Source organism: Myotis davidii, unplaced genomic scaffold (assembly GCF_000327345.1).
Source record: "Myotis davidii unplaced genomic scaffold, ASM32734v1 scaffold120, whole genome shotgun sequence".
NCBI lineage: Eukaryota > Metazoa > Chordata > Mammalia > Chiroptera > Vespertilionidae > Myotis > Myotis davidii.
The window spans coordinates 1,537,461-1,558,977 of NW_006294778.1; the positions used below are offsets into that span (position 1 = coordinate 1,537,461).

Here is a 21,517-nt window from a genome sequence, read left to right on the forward strand (position 1 = left end):
GAAAGAAAGGAAGGGTAAAGTCTAGAGCAGTGATGGCGAACCTTTTGAGCTCGACGTGTCAGCATTTTGAAAAACCCTAACTTAACTCTGGTGCTGTGTCACATATAGAAATTTTTTGATCTTTGCAACCATAGTAAAACAAAGACTTATATTTTTGATATTTATTTTATATATTTAAATGCCATTTAACAAAGAAAAATCAACCAAAAAAATGAGTTCGCGTGTCACCTCTGACATGCGTGTCATAGGCTCACCATCGGGGCTCTAGGATGTGGCCTGGGAGGCCGAGGCTGGTGTCTGTAAAAGGCAAAGCTCTGGCTGCAAAGGAACCTAAATGAAAGAGACAGTCTCTGCCGCCGCTGTTCTCAGCCTGGCACAAACGTGCGCCTAGCCGGGGCTCATGTTGCCCGGGGCTGCATTATTAAATAACAAGATAGCGGCTGAGGCTGCCTGCCAAGGAGCATGGAGATTAAAACAGAACCGTGGAATTCAGGCCTTACCACCAAGGCGATGGGCCACGGCAAAGCCACGTGTGATGTGGGGTTCACAGGGCATGTGTGTCCCTGGCTGGGGGTGGACAGAGGACCACAGACTGATCAGGCTCTCTTTCTGGGTAGAGAGAGTCTTTCTGGATGCTTTTCTGCAAAGTAATCAGTTTAAGATTTTTTTTTTAAGCCTGTGTCCTGAGAAACCAGATTTTGGTAAAACTGTCACTTAACCAAAACACCCAGTGCTGTATGCGTGTGTGTGTGTGTGTGCGTGTGTGTGTGTGTGTGCATTGTGCATGTATGAAGTAAGTAGGCTGGCTGTACTTCTGATTTACTGATGACCGATCAGAAAATTTTTTTAATATCAAGGATCATTGCAAATATTTAAAACAATTTTTTAGGCCACACAGTAAACATAAAGTTAAGAACCTGTGCTTTGGAGTCAGACAAGTCTAGGTTTATACTCCTGGGTGCATACCCCAAAGAACTGAAACCAGAGGCTCGAACACAGGGTTTGTCCACCCATGTTCACAGCAGCATTACTCACAATCGCCAAAAGGTGGAAGTACCTAGCTGTCAATGATGGACGAATGGATAAACACCACGTGGTGTACACAGACATTACTCAGCCTTAAGAAGGAAGGGCATTCTGACACATGCCAAGACATGGGTGAACCTTGAGGACACGGTGCTAAGTGAAATAAGCCAGTCACAAAAGGACAAACACTGTGTGATTCCACTTCCAGGAGAAACCCAGAAGAGTCAGACTCACAGACAGAAAGTAAAATGGTGGTTTCCAGCGGCTGGGTGGAGAGGGAAATGGGGAGTCAGTGTTTAATGGGTACAGAGTTTTAAGCTAAGATGAGAAACCTGGAGACGGAGGGTGGTGATGGCTGCATGGCAATGTGAATGTACTTAATTGTGCTGAACTGCACATTTAGAAATGGTTAAAATGTGAACTGCATGTTAAATATATTTTACCACAATAAAAAACCAACAATCCCTCCGTAATAGCTGTGTGACCTTAAGCAAGTTACTTCCCCTCTCTGTGCCTGTTTCCTTATGATGACATGGGACTGGTGATAGCATTTATCTAAAAGGGCTGTGGTGAAGATTAAAAGAGATGGTGCCACAAGTCTGTTAGCACAGGAGCCTGCACATGAGAAGGAATTGTTGAATGTTGGTTTAAGACAGAAAATAACATCTCACACGCAACCTGGCTTTTCCCGATGAGCCACGAGAGAATTATGCACATCAGGTGTCACTCCGCAGAGGCAAGGACACTGAGCTCCAGTTATCAAAAGCTTTTCGTTTGTTTTTGATTGATTCCTGTTCTTACCTCATTATTTCTTCCTAGTGAATGTGAATCCCCCGTCCTGAGCACAGGAAACAGCAGGAAGCCGCACCTGGGCTAATTAATCCTCTTGGTCCCAGATCCCCACGTGTGAAACGAACTAGATTAAAACCAGTGGGTCCCGAAAACTGGAGTGAAGACTGGCCATGGCGCTGAAGTCACAGCAGTCACCCTGGGAGCTCGTTAAAAATACAGATTCCTGGGCCCCACTGCTGGGACCTGGCTGTGGCCATGGGGGAGGGAGGGAACTAAGCACATTGAAACTCTCCCCTAGTGATTCTGATTAGTAGTGTTAAACCCACCTGTCCCTGGCTCTTCCCCGTCCTGACACCCTGATCTCAACCTTGGCCACATCCGAGAATCACAGGGGGAGCTTAGAAAAACACCCTCTCTCCGGGCTCCCCCAGAAGAGCTTGTTGAATTGCTTTGCGAGAGGTCCCGGGACCAGGGATTTTAGGTGAGCGTCCAGGTGATGCTCCTGCGCGGCCCATGCGGCGCCCATGGTGCCAGAATCACCTGTGAATCCACAGTTGGGCCTCCACCAGAGTTTCTGATTCTGGAGGTCAGGATAGGGTAGAATGTACACTCCGAACAGGTTCCCTGGGGGTGCTGACGGTGCTGGATTGGAGCCCACACTCCGAGAACCTCTGTTCCAGAACCTGGCTGCCCAAGGTGTGGCTCTGCCCAGTCTCGGGGTGGGGGGGCTTCCCCTGGGAGCTTGTCACACCTGCGGGACCCAGTGGCCACCTGAGGCTGAAGCAGCCTGCAATGCGGGGCAGTGGGAGCACTTGGTAAAAACAACTCTGCTCCGGGGACCTCTGGGTTCCCGCTTTCATCTGGAGGGGAGGGAGGAAGGGGCCGCATTATTCCAGAGCTGGGAGGGTGCAGGCGGGTCAGCCCTGGGTGAGCAGGCCCGGCCGGGGCTCTGCCTTCTCGGTCTGACTGTGCGGGGACACCTCGCCCTTGTGTGCCCACGGTCAGCTCGGGCAGCACCGGTGGCCTTACCTTGGCGTGGTTGTAAATGTCCACGCAGTTGTCCGAGTTGATGCCTTTGGCACAGATAATCTCACAGTGTCGCTGCAGAGCCTCCAGCTGGAAAAATTTAGCAGCAGACAGAAGCTAAAAACCGTAAAAGAGCCTGTTAGAGGTTAGGTGGTGGAAGGTGAGGCAAACCCCCCTGCTCCACAGCGGTGTCCCGAGGTGACGGGCCTGGGAATGCTGTGGGTACGTCGTTTTCATTTTAAAGCGCGGAGGTGACGCCGGAGGAATGAGACACAGCGATGGAACACTATCATGGGGAAGGTGGCTCAGGGGAGGGGTGGGTGGGAGGGAACCAAACTCACATCTACTAGAGCAGCAGGTCAAGCAAAATGCCTAAAACGGTTCTGTCCCGAAATCAGGGTGAATGGTGTCAGTTAGCAAGATGGATATGGATGTGGCTGGCTCCCTGTTCATCTAGGACAACACTCAAGTATCAAACTCCTCCGAGAAGCCCCCCAGACCACCTCATCTCAGGTGGCCCGCCTCCATCTCCGCCTGTCCCCCACGACCCTTTCTCCTCCTCACAGCCCTTCTCACACCAGACATGATGTCATGCCCGTCGCCCTCCCCAGCGTCTGGGAGGACGGGGATCGCTGTCTGTTTGCATCAGTGCTGTGTCCCAGCCGGGCAAGTGGCCTGGCAGAAGTGTGCTGAGAGCTGAGGGGCGGACAGGTTTGGGGGAGGAGAAGAAAGAGCTAAAACACCAAAGGGACGCCTTTGGGGAAAGGCTTGGGGGTCGGGGGCTGGGTGAAATGCTTTTTTAAAACAAACCCTTCTGTATCATTTACATGATCTAAATCTATGCTCATTATTTTGATTTGAAAAGAATTTTTAAAAAAATGTTTACAGCCTGGCCGGTGTGGCTCCGTGGATTGAGCGTCGTCTGTCCACCAAGAGGTTGCTGGTTTGATTCCTAGTCAGGGCACATGCCTAGTGTGTGGGCTTGATTCTCAGTACGGGGTGTGCAGGAGGCAGCCAATTGATATTTTTTATTGATGTTTCTATCTCTCTCCCTCTCCCTCTCAAATCAATTAAAAGGGAAAAAACCCCCATAAAATTACACCAGGACTTGTACAATTGTGAAATAATTGAAGAAAATAAAAGTTTACAAAAGAGCCTGTGTCCTGAGACTGTAGCCTGGGGCTGAAGGAGAGGAGAAGGGTCAGAGGGGGGGTCCAGAGAGACAAGAGAGTAGCTTTTGGGGCGGGGGGCAGGGGACTGACCACCGAGGGCGTTTACAAAGCACTGCAATCCTGTTATTTCATTTACTCAGGAAACTTTCATGGAGAAAAGGATAAAGGGGCCACGCAGGGAGGACACTGCTCTATGGCACCCACTATGTGCCAGGCACTGCTCTAAGCACCTAATACTCAGGAACTCTTAAAATCCTAAATACCCAATGAGGTAGAATTATTACCCCCATTTTATAGGTGAGGAAACTGAGGCTCAGAGCAGTTAACACATTGTATGCGGGAAACGTGTACGTATTTATACGTTCTACCAGTGTACTAGAGCGCGGGACACGTATTCATCTCGGCCAGGGACCCTGGACTTCAGACACCTCAGTGGGGTCCTGTGTCTTGCTCAGGAGCAGAGTGATTTGGGCTTTTGGTTCAAAGCTTCCAACTTGGAATAGGAAAACCTACAAGGGTTCCACTTCGAGGAAGGAGGAGGGGAGGTCTTGGCCTCGGACAGAAAAGAGCAGGAATAGCTCTCCTGCCACGGGCTGAATCCCAGAGGCAGATGGGAGTGAGGGGCGGCTGGGGTGCTGGCGGGAGGTAGCAGGGGAGGTCTTGGCCTAGGACAGAAAAGAGCAGGAACAGGTCCCCTGCCATGGGCTGAATCCCCGAGGCAGACGGGAGTGAGGGGCGGTCTGGGTGCTGGCGGGAGTGAGGGGTGGTTGGGGTGCTGTGGGAATCAGGGGCCATCAACCTCAGTGAAGCCAGGATTGCTTCGTAACGGGCTCCCAGCTTCTGCTCAGGGCCAGAGCTGGGATTTGAAGGCTGTTTTTAGATGATATGATTCTCTTACAAATGACCAGGGACAAATCATCAAGGATAGTTCCTGATGAGGACATTGAGCCCCAGCTGTGCTTGGACACTCAGCCTCTTCAGTAAATTTCCTTTGCCCCCTCCCCTTCCCCAACCAGCCGCCAAGCCAGTTAAAACTGGGTTTCAGGGAAGGGGGTCTGCTAGTGCGCCAAGCACCCCACCCTTCCACGAGGAGTCAGGCAGGACCCCAAACCTGCATCCAAACGAAAACCCAACACGAGTGCTCCCAGGCCTGCTGACGTGTGCCATGACCCGAATTCACAGAGGTGCCTCTATCCCCCAGCGCCACTGCAGATGCCTCACCTCCATGATCTCGTTGTTTTTAATGAGCAGCGACTCCGGGCCACCGTAGTAGAGATACTGCATGACCAGCTGGAAGAAAGTACACAGTGTGCGAGGCGTCAGCCACACAGACACAGTCATCTTAAAGCTGCACTGAAATCAATTCATTCTCCCAGGACGTTAATAAAGGCCAAACCAACAATAACAATCCCGCGGGCTGTTGACAAAGCACTTCATCCTGTTATCTCCTTTACTCGGGCTGGGCCGTGGCCCGGAAACACTGCTTCTCCGTGGAGATCCCTGGCAAATGGCATTGAAACGAGGCTGCCCCACGGCCCCTTCAGACGCTGCCAGCACCAGCCTTTTCTGCAAGGGGGTGAAATGCACTGTCTTAGGCCGCAGGGCCTGGCTGCGGAGTTGTTTTTCTTGGCAGCTGTCAACCTGCATGAAGCCGGGATGCAAACGGCACACAGCCTCACGGAGGCCCCGCGTCCAGGTGCAGCCTCCGCTGCGTCTGGCTCCGGCCGCGTGTGATGTTAAGCGGGCGTGGAGAGAGGAACCGCAAGGCAGCCTCATTTACTAAACTCCTTCGGTCAGCATGGAAGTGAGGTGAACAGGCCCCTGGGAGCCTCCTCCTGGGTTGGATTCAGCCGTGGCCTATTTCAAGCCACAAATGAGGCTTTTCTTCTTTTATGGGGAAGGCGGGGCGCAGGCAAAAGCCCTGGGGGTGGGGGGGCTGCTCCCTGCCCCTCACAGGAGCTTGAGGCTCCTGTGGCCAGCAAGCCTTTCCCATCAGAAGCAATTACAGGCCTCCATTGCTCTGGGCTGTGCTTTGCCATGGATAGTCTCTTATTCCTCGAATCTGTTGAATTTGTTGAGTGCCGATTGGAAGACAGATTCTTGTTTTAGGAACCTCCCCAGTTAGTCCCAGGCCTAACGGTGTAAGTGCCCCCTTCCCGGCACCCAGAGAGCTGGGGACGAGTGCATGTTCCAGCATCTAGCTCCTGCTCCAGACTCTAACAGGCCTCGGCTTCTCTCCTCAGGCCGGGGTTGCTTTTAGGGAAGGGCCAGGTCGCCACCGCAGGGAGGCAGTGCAGAGAACAGGTCCGGGGGTCAGCCAGGCTTGGGTCTGAACCTCAGCTCCGCTGTGATGAGCGGTGGGCGGGTGCTGGGGCACATCCTGCCTGTAAGGTGGGGGAAGAGCTACTGGGAGGGGCAGCTGGGAGGGCCCAAGGCGATGGATGGCAGTGGTTCTCAGGGTGGTCCCTGGACCAGTAGTGTCAGCATCACCTGGGTTCTGGTACGACATGCACATTCTCGGGCCGCAGCCCAGGCTAACAGAATAGGGGATTCTGGGGGCGGGGCCTGGGAATCTGCATTGGAACGTGTTTTTTGTGTTTTCACAAGCCCCCTCTGCCCTGTGGGTATTTTGAAGCTAAGGTGTGAGAACCGCCGTAACTGAGAGTGCTGGGGTAATGGGAGGAGGATGGAGGCTCCCCAATGCTGATGCCTGGGCCTCGGCTCAGAGTCTGACTGAAATGGTCTGACTCACGGCCTGGTTACTGGGCGTTGTCAAAGCTCCCAGGTGACTCTAACATGCAGCCCAGGTGAGAATCACCGGCTTGGAGCCTTTCACATAGGCTCAAGGATACCAGTGCTCCCGCTTGGGAAGTGTACTCCAGAGCCAGACCTGCTGGTTCAAATCCTGGCTCTGGGACTTTATCTGCCCACTGTCCCCCTTTCTTAAGCCCTAAGCCTTCCTTCCTATGGCTCCCCAACTTCTCAGCTTTCAATCTTTCAGCTAACACCTCACCCAGGACGCCTTCCCCAATTCCCCTGGTCCGAGTTGTCACAGCACATCGGCTCACTCCTCCCTCTCAGCCCCCGTCACGTTATACTACAATGAAGTAATTACTCAGAGTTACCCCCTCTGGACTGGGAGTCCCCAGGAGAGGACTGTCTTTTACCCTGTGCCCTGGGTCCCAGCGCAGTGTCAGGCACATAGCAGGCGCTCAATTACCAGTGTAGGGGTGAATGGATGGCAAGTGGGAAGGGCAGTGTGAGGAGGGGGCCGGAGTGCAGGGGCCTGATGGTTTGTTGCAGCAGCTAATCCACAGGCCAAGGACTGGCCTTGGGCCCACCCAGCAGGGGCTCACCTGAAAGATGGGGTACTTCACGTAGCCGATCTCTATGCAGCTGCTGTCATTTGTCGGCTTGCTGGAGAGCAGCGCTTTGAACCTGAACAAGATCACAAAGAGAGAAGAGGACTCACAAGCACACCCACAGCCGGCAAGAAACTCGGCTCTTTTATCTCCCTGTCTCTGACAGACAGCAAGGACATCGCCACAGATTTCTTAGTTTAACCCTCCCCTCCCTGTAGGATATCGTAATCCAATCTGAAGTTAAACCTCAACTTAAAAGAACAGTGTTGTTCTAGCTCAGTGGTCGGCAAACTCAACAGAACCAAATAACAGTACAACGATTGAAAATTTCTTTTGAGAGCCAAATTTTTTAAACTTAAACTATATATATAGGTAGATAGATTGTTATTAACTTAATTAGGGTACTCCTAAGGCTTAGGAAGAGCCACATTCAAGAGGCCAAAGAGCCGCATGTGGCTCGCGAGCCGCAGTTTGCGGACCACTGCTCTAGCTGGTTTGGCTCAGTGGATAGAGCGTTGGCCTGTGGACTGAAGGGTCCCAGGTTCGATTCTGGTCAAAGGCACATGCCCGGGTTGTGGGATCAATCCCCAGTAAGGGGAGTACAGGAGGCAGCCAATCAATGATTCTCTCTCATCACTGATGTTTCTATCTCTCTCTCACTCTCCCTTCTCAATAAAAATATATTAAACAAGAAAAGGAAGAGAACGGTGTCAGTTTTCAAGCAGGTGATTAGAAAAGAGCGAATGCCTTTGAAAACCCATCTGTCCGGCAGGGCCCGTCACAAAGACTGCCTCCTCCAGGGAGCCTTCCTTGGATCCTTTGCTGCTCATGGAGTTTTCCAATCCCGCCTTCCCCCTCCCAAACAACCGCTGCTCCAGGCCGGCTGGGACCTGTGCCCTTTCTGCTTCTGCTGCATCCTCGGAGCCTGGGCCTGTCCGATGCATCCATCGTGGGTACTGAATCAACATCCGTTGACTCCCTGGGGCTCCCCCGTGGCTGACCTTCTGCCTGAGGTTTTAGATGCACTTTCCTGCCATCCACTAAGCTACATGCTCCTTAAGGGTAGAGAACCTGCCACTGAACACACTGATAATCTATTTAGGAATAAGCTCTGTCTTTCTTTTTTTAAAAATTAAACATTTAATCTTGAAATAATTATAGATTTTAGAAGACATGCAAAGATAGTTCCTGCTTACCCTTCATCCAGTCCCCCCTGCTGTTAACATCCTACACAGACAGCCATGTTCTCTTTGTCCAAACCAAGAAACAAACATCATCACGATATCGATCTGTTTTTTTCAATAGTATCATAACTGAGAGCTATGCAAGAGACGGCATGTTTTTCTTGTGGTGGCAAAGCAGACACGTGGGGTTTGCATTTTGTTTGGGGGGCACCGTGGGTGCCAGGCTGCTCTCAGGATCCAGGGAATGCTGGTCAGACGCATTCCTTAGCAAGAGTCCTGGAAGTAGGTTCTTACCCTGGGGCCTGCCTCTTCCTCATTTCAGCATCACTCTCTCCCTGGCCCAGCTCACTCCTCCTGGACAGGTCCTTGGACCACGTGGTTCCACATGGTCAACCTTCTCATCTCAGACCGAAAGGCGGAGGAAGGGCAGTGGCGGAGCTGGCTGAGGGTGCCAGACTGTTGTCCCCTCCACAGTCAGGGAAGAGGAAGGCTCACAGGACCCGTGTATTTCGGTGGCTTATGCCAAAGTTCCCTGACATGTGGAGGGCAGGCCTTTCCCGGCGGCCGTGTGTGAGGCTGTGCACGGCTCGAGGCACCTGGCGGGGGGAGTGCAAACCCAATCCACGCTCCTCCCACACGCTGCTCACGGAGCTCTCCCCACACCGGCCCTGTCTGCCTGGAGTCACAGGCACCGAGTCGCTGCTGTTTATGCCGATGGTTACCTACTATTCTTTTTTTTTATTGTAAGAAAAAAACACAGAACATGCCATTTACCATCTTAACCATTTTCAAGTGTATGGTAATGTTGATGTTGAGTATATTCCCATGGTTGCACAGCCAATCCTAGAACTCACCAGGTGCCATTAAACACTAACTCTCCCCCCCCCACTCCCCCCACTTTCCTCCCAGCCCCTGGCAACCACAGTTCTTTCTGTCTCTAAGGATTCGCCTCCTCTAGGACCACATATAAATGGAATCAAACAGCATTTGTCTTTTGTGACTGGCTTATTTCACTCTGCATAAGGTCCCCAAGGCTCATCTGTGTTGTAGCCCGTGTCCGAATTGCCCCCCTTTTCAAGGCTGAATAACACATGTGTACACCACACTGAGCTTATCCATTTGTCCACTGATGGACACCTGGGTTGCTTCTACCTGCTGGCTATTGTGAACAATGTTGCTATGATACAATGCACAAAGGCCCTGCACTCTTTTTTTGTTAATCCTCACCGAGGATATTTTTCCATTGATTTTTTTAGAGAGTGGAAGGGAGGAGGAGAGACAAAGAGAGAAACATGGACGTGAGAGAAACCCATCGATTGGTGGCCTCTCACACGCACCCTGACACAATCCTTCAGTCTGCAGGCCGATGCCCGATCCACTGAGCCAGACCGGCGAGGGCTGCTCTGTGCTCTTGAATCCTTGATTAGGAGAAGACAATCTGCCAGTCTGGCGGAGATACCCCCTGAATTGAACTTCAGGGCACAGTAAAAGCCCCAGCCACACTCGTAATTCACCTGCTCCCCAAGCGGACGGTACCTACCTCGGAGAGGCTGTAAATAACAGCACTCTGTGAGCATAAAACGGTCTTCCTTCCACCAGGAAGGTGACATCGGACATTTCTTTATTGTTGAGGAAATGAGGGTCTGGAAGAGGAAAGGGAAAAAAGGCAGCTTTAGCGGAGAGAAGGGTGAAGCTCGGATTCCAGGGGACGAAGTACTCATTGGTGAGGCAGGGACCACACGGGAGCAGAATCGATCAAAGGAACACTCACGTCACTGAAATCCAGTTTTTCGTAGGAAATCGTCATAGCTTATTCGTGATTCGAAGTGGCACTTCCCCACAGAAGACTGACCCACAGCCTGAGTTCAGGTGGCTCCCAGGTGTGAAAGGACACCTGCCCACCTGGCCTCGAAGACTGTCACCTGCCCTGGTTTCCCTCCTCTTCCCTGGCTCAGTGTCCTCCCTGCTGATAGAAGTGGGTGAGAAAAGCTGCCCCCTTGCCACCGTGTTCCAGGGTTTTTGAAGTCCAGGCTCTTCTTTCCCTGGGTCAGTGACAAATGAGCCAGTCCCCTGCCTCACCTCCAATCCTATCCTATATAATAAAAGGCTAATATGCAAATCGACCTAATGGTGGAATGACCGGTCACTATGATGCGCACTGACCACCAGGGGGCAGACGCTCAATGCAGGAGCTGCCCCTTGGTGGCCAGTGAGCTCCCATAGGGAGAGTGCCGCTCAGCCCCTCGGGCTCACGGCTGGCGAGTGCAGTGGTGGTGGCGGGAGCCTCTCCCGCCTCCATGGCAGTACTAAGGACATCTGACTGATGGCTTAGGCCAGGGGTGGGCAAACTTTTTGACTCGAGGGCCACAATGGGTTCTTAAACTGGACCGGAGGGCCGGAACAAAAGCATGGATGGAGTGTTTGTGTGAACTAATACATGTTAACACTGCTGCTGGTGAAGGAACGGAGGGGAGAGCAAGAGAACCCTCCGCTCTTTCGGCTCCGCGGATAGGATAGAACAGCCGAACGGGCCGGATCCAGCCCGTGGGCCGTAGTTTGCCCATGGCTGGTTTAGGCCCACTCCCATCATCAGTCAGACATCCCCCAAGGGCTCCTGGACTGCAAGAGGGTGCAGACTGGGCTGAGGGACCCCCCACCCTGAATGCACGAATTTCATGCAGCAGGCCTCTAGTAAGAACAGAAGATAGAACCAGTACTTATGGGGCACTCACGATGTGCCAGGCTCTGTGCACGCTGGTCTAACACATGTCAGCTCATTCATTCCTGGGGGGTAGGTGTGCATTTGAGGAAACTGAGGCACAGAAAGTTACAGTGACTTGCTCAAGCTGGTGACAGGTGGGGAAACCGCCTAGTGCAGCCTCATCACCACCATGTATCCGCTCTTTGCCTCTCCCCCCAACCTGCACACTCTGGGTGAGTGTGTGTGTGTGTGTGGGGGGGCGGGGGGGTGGCGGGGCAGACCATGCTTGTCCTTTCCACGTCCTTTCCTCTGTCTCTAGCACAGGAAGGCGGTAGAACTTGGGCTCTCAAGCCAGAAATCTCAGTGACCTTTGGCAAGTTATTGAGCCACTTCGTGCCTCAGTTTCCACTCCTGTAAAATGGGAATAGTAATATCCATTATATCCCGACATCCTAGAGTCATAGTGAGCATTACATGAATTAATTCATGTGAAGCATAAATTAATGGCTGACACATACTGTCCCTCAGGGTTAGCAGAACATCTAGATGCTCAATTGACATTTTCTGAAAGAATGAAAGCATGCTCTGGCCATTGCTTTAGAGTCATGTTGTTGGAGCTTGTCAAGGACATCGGGCCCCTGCTTAGCCTGGGGACCTGCTTGTTGTTGAAGGACCCTTCCCCAGGGGTTAAAGGTTTGCCCTGAAACGAAACCCAGCTGCTCCCTACCACTGGGTTTAGGCTGCTCTAAAGCATTGAGGGAGGGAGCCAACCCCCTGGGTTCCTGGGGACCGACCCCCAGCTATTGGGCCCACCCTGTCTGACTGCACCTTGAACCCCTGGCCTGGCCCCCAGTTTTGCCCAGACCTTGGACCCAGAACTGGCCTTCCTGGCTGATTCTCCTTACTCAGCCCTCAGCCCCTATGCTGCCCCAGATGGTGGTCCCTCCCTTATATTTTCTGCCATCTCTTCCCATTAAGAAATTTTAATTTAAAACATATCAGAAAAGCATAAAAAAGTCAAAATCACTTGTGATCCCACTATCTTCCAACATTTTTATTGCCTCCCCCCACCCCCCCCGTGCCCCAAACTTCTAAAACTATCCAGGCAAAAGGCAGTTAGGCTATAGAGGAAGGCCTCAGAGTGGACGGCCACTCCTCCACTTGCTTTAAAGGCTGTTAGCAGTTTGGAGTGACTTTCTCCCTCTTCTCAGCAACCTGCCTCCCTTTGCTCACTCTCTCTCACTCCCACTGTGCACCTCTAACCACCACCCTAGCCTGCTTCCTAAATTGCTAATATCGCCTCCCTTTAGCTCCTTTTACCATTCTCTCCCAGAATTCAATGAGATGGCAGGACAATGTATCACAAAAAATCAGGCGTGTGCTCGGCTGCTGGTCATAGTCCCTGCCACTCGCTATTGTCTTACACTGAGCCCATTTCACTCATTTATATGACCTGCCTGGCCTAGAGAGACGCCGGTGTGGGACCCTTGTCACTGATAAGTCTCATCTGTCTTTTAAAGTAGGTCCTTAAGGAACCAGTACTTGACAACCTTTAGTTATCCTAGCTTGGAATTCTGTACTGAAGATGCAAAACATTACATGTTCCCTATTCCTTTTATTGATAACTAGAGGCCTGGTGCACAAAAATTCGTGCACTCAAGGGTAGGGAGCATCCCTCAGCATGGTCTGTGCCCTCTCGAAGTCCAGAATCCCTCGGGGGATGTCTGACTGATGGGTTAGGCCCACTCTCCCGGGGGATCAGGCCTAAGCTGGCAGTCAGACAGCCCTCTGGCAACATGGGAGCCCTCGGGGGATGTCTGACTAATGGCTTAGGCCTGCTCCTCGCCTAAGCCATTAGTCGGACATCCTTAGAGCTGCCATGGAGGTGGGAGAGGCTCCTGCCACTGCTGCTGCACTGGCCAGTTATGAGCCGGCTTTTGGCTGAGCAGCACTCCCCCTGTGGAAGCACACTAACCACCAGGGGGCAGCTCCTGCATTGAACATCTGCCCCAGGTGGTCAGTGAGCGTCATAGTAACCGGTCATTCGCTGTTAGGGACAATTTGCATATTACCCTTTTATTATATAGGATTATACATATATTCTTCCTCTTTCATATTTTGAGCTTTGAGCCTCTCAGGTCTGCCTTTCTTTTCTTGTTCTAACCCTTGGAATTCCAAGGCTTGGCAAGAAGACGAGGACCTTAAAATTGCTGATAGAAGAAATCTCAGCAAGTTCAGGAGGAAAAAAAACTCTTCCTTCCTCTCCTATAGCTACAGGAAAGCAGAATTTATGCTGTGTCATTCAAACAGCTCTTGCAAATATTCACTCTAACAAGGGTGTCTTGTAAGACACCTAGATGTCAGATTATTGCTACGTGGTAAAGGCTCTTTATTTGATTGGTCCTTATAATTTGTTGCACTTAGAATATCTTAATTAATACCTGTTTTCTACAAGGTGTTAATTACTTGTGGTTTGGGTACATCCTGGTTGGCTCACAGGTGTAAAGAACAGACAACCAGTGGCTCAGCTACATTCTCCATGTAGCAAAAAGTCGTGTCACTGAAATTCACCAGTTATTCATGACAGACACAGAAGTACTTTCAAACACGTGTATGAATTCAGCCTTCTCACTCATTTAAACTAGCTCACCTGTTTCAAAAGTGGTAGTTTTGCTAAAGAGTAGAATTTTCAGATGGTTCCATTGATCAAATGTTTCCCAGTCTCTGCAGGAAAAGGAGCGGGGAAGCAGGAAAGCCCCCCAATCACCATTGGAAAAGGAACCCTTCCATATTGATATTAAAGCAGCTTTAATATTTTATGACTCCCCGTGCAGCCAGGAGACAGGCCGCTGTAACAGGAGGCTCATGGGTCAGGTTTCAAGGCCGCCGAGTATTTCTTTTCCCTTTTTTTTTCTGGGCCAGTCAACCGGCTGCAGCAGCCCCAGGATCCTCCGAATGAAATCAGTGCCTGATGGAAAGGTTTCTTCTGGAAAATCCCAGAAGCTGAAACCGCAGGAGGATGGGATTACGACTTCAGGGGGGAACCCGGTGCAGACTCCCAGTGCCTGCCTCCTGGGGTGGCCTGAGGATGACTTGAGATAGGGTCGGCCATGGGCTCGGCTGGGGCGGCTCAATGCAAGCGTCTGAGAAGAACAGAAGTGAGGACTGCTGCTCTGCTGGGAGTCAGGGCATCCGGTCTCCTCAGCTCAGGTATGTTCCCCTCGTGTGTGTGTGTGTGTGTGTGTGTGTGTGTGTGTGTGTGTGTTTGGGGGGGGTATGGGTAGGTTGGGCGGGGGTGGTCTGGTTCCCCTCCCCTCCTGGCTGCTTCCACTGGACTCCATTAGAGAAACACCATGGCCTGTCCCTGTCCTCTGCTCGTCCCTCCTCAGGGGGCACTGGGGAGACCTGCCGCGCACAGCTCGGGCTTCTTTTATTATTTTTTACTCCAATATTAGTTTTATTATACTTTAAAAAACAACAAAATTTCTACTTATGAGACTCTCACTCCCCCTCCCCTCCCCTTTAACACTTCCCACTTTATTACGTTCAATATTGTGTATTAGTTTCAGGTACAGCGTAGTGGTTAGAAAGACTTGCACCTTACAAAGAGGTCCCCCGGTATTTCCAGTGCCCACCTGGCCCCGTACATGGTTATTACCCCATGCCCTGTGCTGTGCTGTCTCCAGGACTGTTTGGTAACTGCCAGTTTGTACTTCTTAATCCCTCAATGTCTTTCACCCAGTCCCCCAACCCCTCTTCCCTCCAGCAACCACCAGTCTGTTCTCTACATCTCTGAGTCTGTTTCTGTCTTGTTTGTTTATTTTGCTCTTTTGATTCCACATGTAAGTGAAATCATATGGTATGTGTCTTTCTCTGACTAGTATATTTCACTTCGCATAATAGCCTCTAGGTTCATGCATCCCGTTGCACATGATAAGACTTTGTTCTTTTTTATGGCTGAGTAATATTCCATTGCCTAGATGTACCACAGCTTTTTTTTTTTTTTAAAAAAATCTACTTATCTATTGATGGGCACTTGAGTTGCTTTTAGAACCTCCCTGTCTGCAGGGTCCAGAGACCTTCTTGCTGCCACTGCCTGTAATCTTTCAGTGATAACAAGAAGGTATTGGTGAATCTCCTCTTCCTCTAACTGAAAGGTTACAGGCAGTGAAAGGTAGATGCTCTGATATACCTTTTCCTAAGGTACAGCCTTCAGTCTTATCACATAATCAAGGTGCTATCCTGACCTCCGCCTGCCTGACTCCCGGACCTATCTTGTCGGCCCTCGAATATTCCCCACCCTTCCTTACAGCGTTTGCTTCTTCCCCGTCTTGAAATCACAAAGCAACACCCCTGGCAGGGCAGGGCCCGTGACACACTCACCCAGGCGCGAGGTCTGCTTCCGTTTGATCTCCGTGAGCTTGGGGATGGGGTAGGGCCCGTAGCAGTGAGTGAAGATGACACACAGCTGCTGGCTGATCACTTCATTCTGCGGAAAAGAGAGAACAGCTCACCTTGCTGGGGGCTGTGCACAACCTCAGGCCACTTGTTGCTGGGGACGCATTCCCCACGGGAGAGAAGCTCACAGACTTATCTCGGGCTCCAAGAGAAATCAATCCCCCTGGACATCACTCATCCTGTTTGCCCGGGCAGGCCCTGGAACTGCTAGCTTGTTTGTCTACTATTTCCATGGGTTCATGGGCAAAAGCTTAATTTGTAATTAAACCCTTTTCTCTTGCTGTAATCATTTCCTACCCCATGGGAAAGCAGGTTTTGTAACTCCTAGAATGGAAAATAGGTTTTTACCCCTAACCTACTTTTATCAATAGTCCAAAGTTCTGGAAGCCGCTAATTATCCTAGAAAGCCTTCCTGGTCCCGTGACTGTGTCGCTGCTGCGGAGATTCAGGTGGTCCTGATTCAGCAACGCCGCTGGCAGAGCAGGGCCCGTGAAACAAGTCCCCCTAGGTCAGTAGTCGGCAAACGGCGGCTCGTGAGCCACATGCGGCTCTTTGGCCCCTTGAGTGTGGCCACGAAGTTTCAATCGCACTGTACGTGCGCACCCGCACGTGGTATTTTGTGGAAGAGCCACACTCAAGGGGCCGCAGTTTGCCGACCACTGCCCTAGGAACTTGATTCTGGTGCTGAGGTCTTTCCGGAATAGGGGTGCTCGGCTGAATCATTTCTCCAAAAAAGAGGGGGGGGGGCAGGGGGAAAACTTCTGCGGTGCAGAATGTCAGCTGCCCCTGATTGCTCAGGGGCAAGGAGCCTGCTTCCACGGAGCTGCGGCCTCCGTGTTCTTCTTCCTCTTCCCCCGCGGGGCTCGCTGCTGCTCACAAGTCTCCCTCCAACCGCAGGTGCGCAGGAGGGAAGCCACGAATCACAGTGTTGGGGTGCTTTTCATTGAGTGAAGGGGTGGAAACTTGGGGCTTAAAGGGGCAGTTAGATAGACATTTACAACATATTTTAAAAGTAGGTTACAACACAGTTTGTAGCATGTATTTTTTTTGCAATAAAGCCCTACGTATATATTTAGATTGACAGATCTCTACAGAGCAAGGTCGGAGAATAGCTACCTTCTGTGGGATTATGATGTTTTCTTTGTAGCTCCCTGTGCCCACCCTGCCCAGGGAGTTATATTTTCTGCAACAAACAACTGTTTGTAATAAAAGCAACAAATATTATTTTTGACTTTAAAAGATGGGGCTGGGACAGCTTTGGGGTGTCGGTGGTTCAAGCCCTTCGTGAGTCGACTCCTGTGTGCGCCCGAAGCCGGAGGATACAGCTCAGCACATGAAAAGCAGTCCAACCCTTTGATTCAGTGGATGAGATCCCAAAAGGCAGCTCGTCACTTCAGACGGATCCCCGAGGTGCCGGAGGGGACGCACTCATCCTGAGTGGGAAAAGGGACGCTGCTTTTGAAGAGGAGGCCTCAGAAACAAGGACAGTAAACACTCCTTCATGTAACACCCGAGCAGTGATTGCCTCCCTCCTAGCTTCAGGCAGCGGTTCTCCAAGGGTGCTCCCCACGCCACACCATCAGCGTCACCTGGGAGCCTGTTAGAAGTGCCCGCCCGCCCTCAGGTCCCATCCCAGCCTTCTGCCTCAGAAATTCTGGGTGAGGGGCCCAGCAAGCTGTCTTTTCACACTTAAAAAAAAATGTATTTTATTGATTTTTTTCAGAGAGGAAGGGAGAGGGATAGAGAGTTAGAAACATTGATGAGAGAGAAACATCGATCAGCTGCCTCCTGCACACCCCCTACTGGGGATGTGTCTGCAACCAAGGTACATGCCTTTGACCGGAATCGAACCTGGGACCTTTCAGTCCGCAGGCTGACACTCTATCCACTGAGCCAAACCAGTTAGGGCCACACGTTTTCTTTTAAGTTTTTTTTTAAATCCTCACCTGAGGATGTTTTTCCATTGATTTTTTTTTTTTTTTTGACAGAGTGGAAGGGAGGGAGGAGAGAGAGAGAAACATCAGTGTGAGAGAGACACATCAATTGGTTGCTCCCCTCAAGTGCTTGGCTGGGATTCTAACCTGAGACCCTTTGGTCCTCTGGCGGATGCTCTAACCTCTGAGCCAAACAGGCCAGGGCCATTTTCTGGCGATTCCGACGCTCCCTGAGGTTTGAGAACCACCGGTGTCATGGACTGGAATCTGTCGTGGGTTTGAAGTGGGCCGGGGGCTGTCCATGGGTTTCCTCTGGCCTAAGGCTTTGCCACTCAAATGTGCTCCATCGACCACCAGCAGCAGCAGAATCGCCCGGGAGCCTGCATACTGCAGACAATCACCTGAGGCCAGTGAATCAGGGTCCACAGTCACGTGCTCTGCACACGGGTGTTTAAGGAGCAGAATCCTGGCCCCTAGCAGACGACATGCCCTAATCCAGTGGTTCTCAACCTTCCTAATGCCAACTTGGGGGTCAAACGACCCTTTCACAGGGGTCCCCTAAGAGAGGAGCAGAATCCTGGCCCCTAGCAGACGGCATGCCCGAATCCCTTGGGCTGTGTCATGAGCACTCCCCACCCGTGAATGTGTTACCTTATAGGACGAAGGGTAATCTGCAGGAGTCATGAGAGTGACTGATTGGTTGACCCTAAAGAGGGAGATTACCCTGGGTTATCTGGGTGGGCCCAGGGTAATCACACGAGCCCTTAAAAGGAGGTACCCTCCAGGCCTCTCTTGGAAAATGCTGGGGGTTGAACTTGGGTTCTCAGGACTCAGCTGCACAGAACTTGATTCTTTTGGCTTAAAATCCTCACTCGAGGATGTGTGTGTGTGTGTGTGTGTGTGTGTGTGTTTTAAAATTGATTTTAGGGAGAGAAAGAGAGAGAGAGAGAGAGAGACACGAGAGAGAAACAGCTATTGGTTGCCTCCCATATGCGTCCCAAATAGGGATCGAACCTGCAGCCTTTTGCTGTGTGGGATGAGGAGCCACTGGCCAGGCCAGAACTGAATCTGTAACACCACAGGTGCCAGGAGTCTCTCTTAAGATGGAGTCTGTGGATATCGGGGCTGATATCTTTCCTCTCCTCCTCTGACCGCTCACTGTTCTTCTAAAAAGGTACAAAAACACACTCTTTTCTTTGGAAAGGAGCCCTAGGATTGTCCCCAAGGTCTTTTATAGGTAGCTTAGGTGGGGGGTTCCACACAGTGGTAAAAACATGGGCAACGGGACCGGACGGAGCTGGGTGACCTTAGGAAAAGTACTCAGCTTCTCTGGGCCTCAGTGTTCTCTTCCCAAATGAATTACCCGCTTCAGTAAGGATTAAGTTACCTGCTATGAGGATTAAAAAGATAACACATCACAATGTGCCATTAGGTTGAACCAAAGGGAAGTGCCCATATGTGACCAGTTTTGAACTCTCAAAAGAGCAAATTCCCATAATTCAAATTAATCTCTATTTTCCTAGATTCTAAAATATCCTAAAATTACTGGAAAGAAACTCACTGCAATAAACATGCATTTTGAAGACCCATGTCAAATTCAAAAAGATGAAAAAAGCCTGATCCCAGAATCACAAGAATGCTGAATGTTGCTTTCCAGGGTCATCGGCAGTGAATTCTATGTCTTGATCGATTCCTCCCAAGACAGGCCCGCCCCTGTGGAAAATGCCGGGCTGCCCTGTCAGCTGTGAGCCCCTCTCTGCTGGAACCACCTGGAAAAGGAGGGGTGGGAAGGCTGTACGGCCCCACAGGATTCCCATGAGGTCGGCTTAGCTCCAAGTCTGTCACACGCCCTTGGAGTTGTGCACAAGATGAAGCTGAACACACTGTGAACTTAAAGTGCTTTTAAATCAGCACCCATTTATTTTTATATGTACCTTCTACTCATGGCAACTGATGAGAGCTTTCTATTTATGGTGGTAATATACTGTTTCCTTTCTAAATACATTTAAGGGAAGGTAAGATGATTTAAAAGAAACATCCTGTTAATAAAAGCCTATGTGGTCGTGACGCCCTCACGCTGTGATGCCCTCACGCCGTAATGAGCAATCACCAGGAGGCTGCGTGCGCAGTGGGCACGCGTGGGTGGGTGGGGCTGTGTGCATGCATGGGTAGGCGGGAGCTTGATGCTGCATGCGTGGTGTGGAGATGGGACCCCAGGCTCTGGCCTACCTCTTTGGGGCAATCCATTGAGCAGCTCTGGATGGGTGGGTGGGGCCTACCTCTTTGGGGTGATAGATCGCGGGGCTCCCACACTGTGAGAGGGCACAGGCAAGGCTGGGGGGCCCCCCACCCCCACTGAGTGCACGAATTTTGTGCACTGGGCCTCTAGTATGAAATAAATAACAACCAGTGATAATATCCTTTAGGAACGAAAGGAAATTAGACACTTTGGGATGAAGGACCTAAGAGAACTGGTCACCAGCACGACCCTAGAAGAATGGCTGAAGGAAGGTCTCTAAACGACAGGAAAGGATGAAGGAGGGAGCTTTGGAGCATCCGGAAGGAGGAACAGGGTAAGCAAACATATGGACACATATAATAGGCGTTCTTCTTCCTCTTGAGTTTCCTAATTATGTTTGATGGTTGATGCAAAAATTGTAACTGTCTAATGTGGTTCTAAATTAGATGACATATTTAAAGATGGATATGTCATAAATGGAGGAGGGTAAAGGGACATAAAGAGAAGTAAGGTTTCTATACTTCATTTGAACTGGTAAACTGATGAAACCAGCAGAGTTTGATATTGTGTACATGCCAGAGACCCGGTGCACGAATTCATGCACGGGTGGGGTCCCTCGGCCTGGCCAGTGATTGGGGCTGATCGGGGCCATCTTGCCCAGTCCCAATCGGAGCCAATTGGGGCTGGCCAGCTGGGGGGGAGGGAGAGAGGGACCATAGGAGGTTGGCCTGCAGCAGGAGGTTGGCTATGGGAGCACACTGACTGGTCAACTGGTCGTTCGGTCACTTAGGCTTTTATATATACAGATAATACAATATATCAAGCAATCACTAAGAAAGCTATACAGTGAGATACACTCCAAAACATTACAGACAAATAAAAAATGAATTTAAATAAATGTTCAGGTAGTCCACAGGAAGGCAGGAAAAAGACAGAGAGATCACACAGAAGACAAAAAATAAGATGGTAGATTTAAGCCATAGAGCATCAATAATTATATAAAATATATATGGTCTATAAATTTTGATTAAGAGACAGAGATCGACAGAATGGATGAAAAGTCCGACTGCATGTTGTTTATAAGAAACCTTAAATGTAACGTATAGGCAAGTTGAAAATAAAAGGACCGGGAAAATAACATACAAACATTAATCAGAGGAAAGCAGGGGTAGCTGTATTAATATTAGATTAAGGAGAATTGAGAGCAAAGAAAACTAGTTGAAGCAGAGAGGAGCATTACATAATGACAAAAAGATTAATACACGAAGAAGACACTGCAATCCTAAATGTGTCTGCACTAAATGACACAGCTGCAAAATATGTGAGCTAAAAACCAATAGAACTAAAAGGGGAAGTAGACAAATTCAACAATTACAGTCGGAGACTTTAACACCCCTCTGTCAACTGATAGGATAACTGGAGAGGATATTCTATAGGATACAGAATATAGGATACAGAATATAGGATACAGAATATAGAATGTAAGATACAGAAGAGCTCAGCATAAGGATATTACTGACAATTACAGAACACCCCACAACAGCAGCAAGCACCCCTTTCCAAGTGCCCACAGAACCTATACTGAGATAGGCCATATTCTGGGCCATATAACAAATCACAAAT

General features: G+C 50.4%; 1 protein-coding gene across 1 annotated transcript in view; it reads right to left on the reverse strand.

Moving 5' to 3' along the window:
- Positions 1–21,517, reverse strand: part of BTBD11 (BTB (POZ) domain containing 11) — a 291,756-nt gene that overhangs the window by 7,392 nt on the left and 262,847 nt on the right. Inside the window, exons 14-18 of the mRNA XM_015567574.1 lie at positions 15,647–15,752; positions 10,103–10,205; positions 7,373–7,454; positions 5,238–5,306; positions 2,848–2,961 (exon numbers count right to left, since the gene is read on the reverse strand). Coding sequence (XP_015423060.1) covers positions 2,848–2,961; positions 5,238–5,306; positions 7,373–7,454; positions 10,103–10,205; positions 15,647–15,752 — 474 coding nt within the window. The remainder of the gene's footprint in view (positions 1–2,847; positions 2,962–5,237; positions 5,307–7,372; positions 7,455–10,102; positions 10,206–15,646; positions 15,753–21,517) is intronic.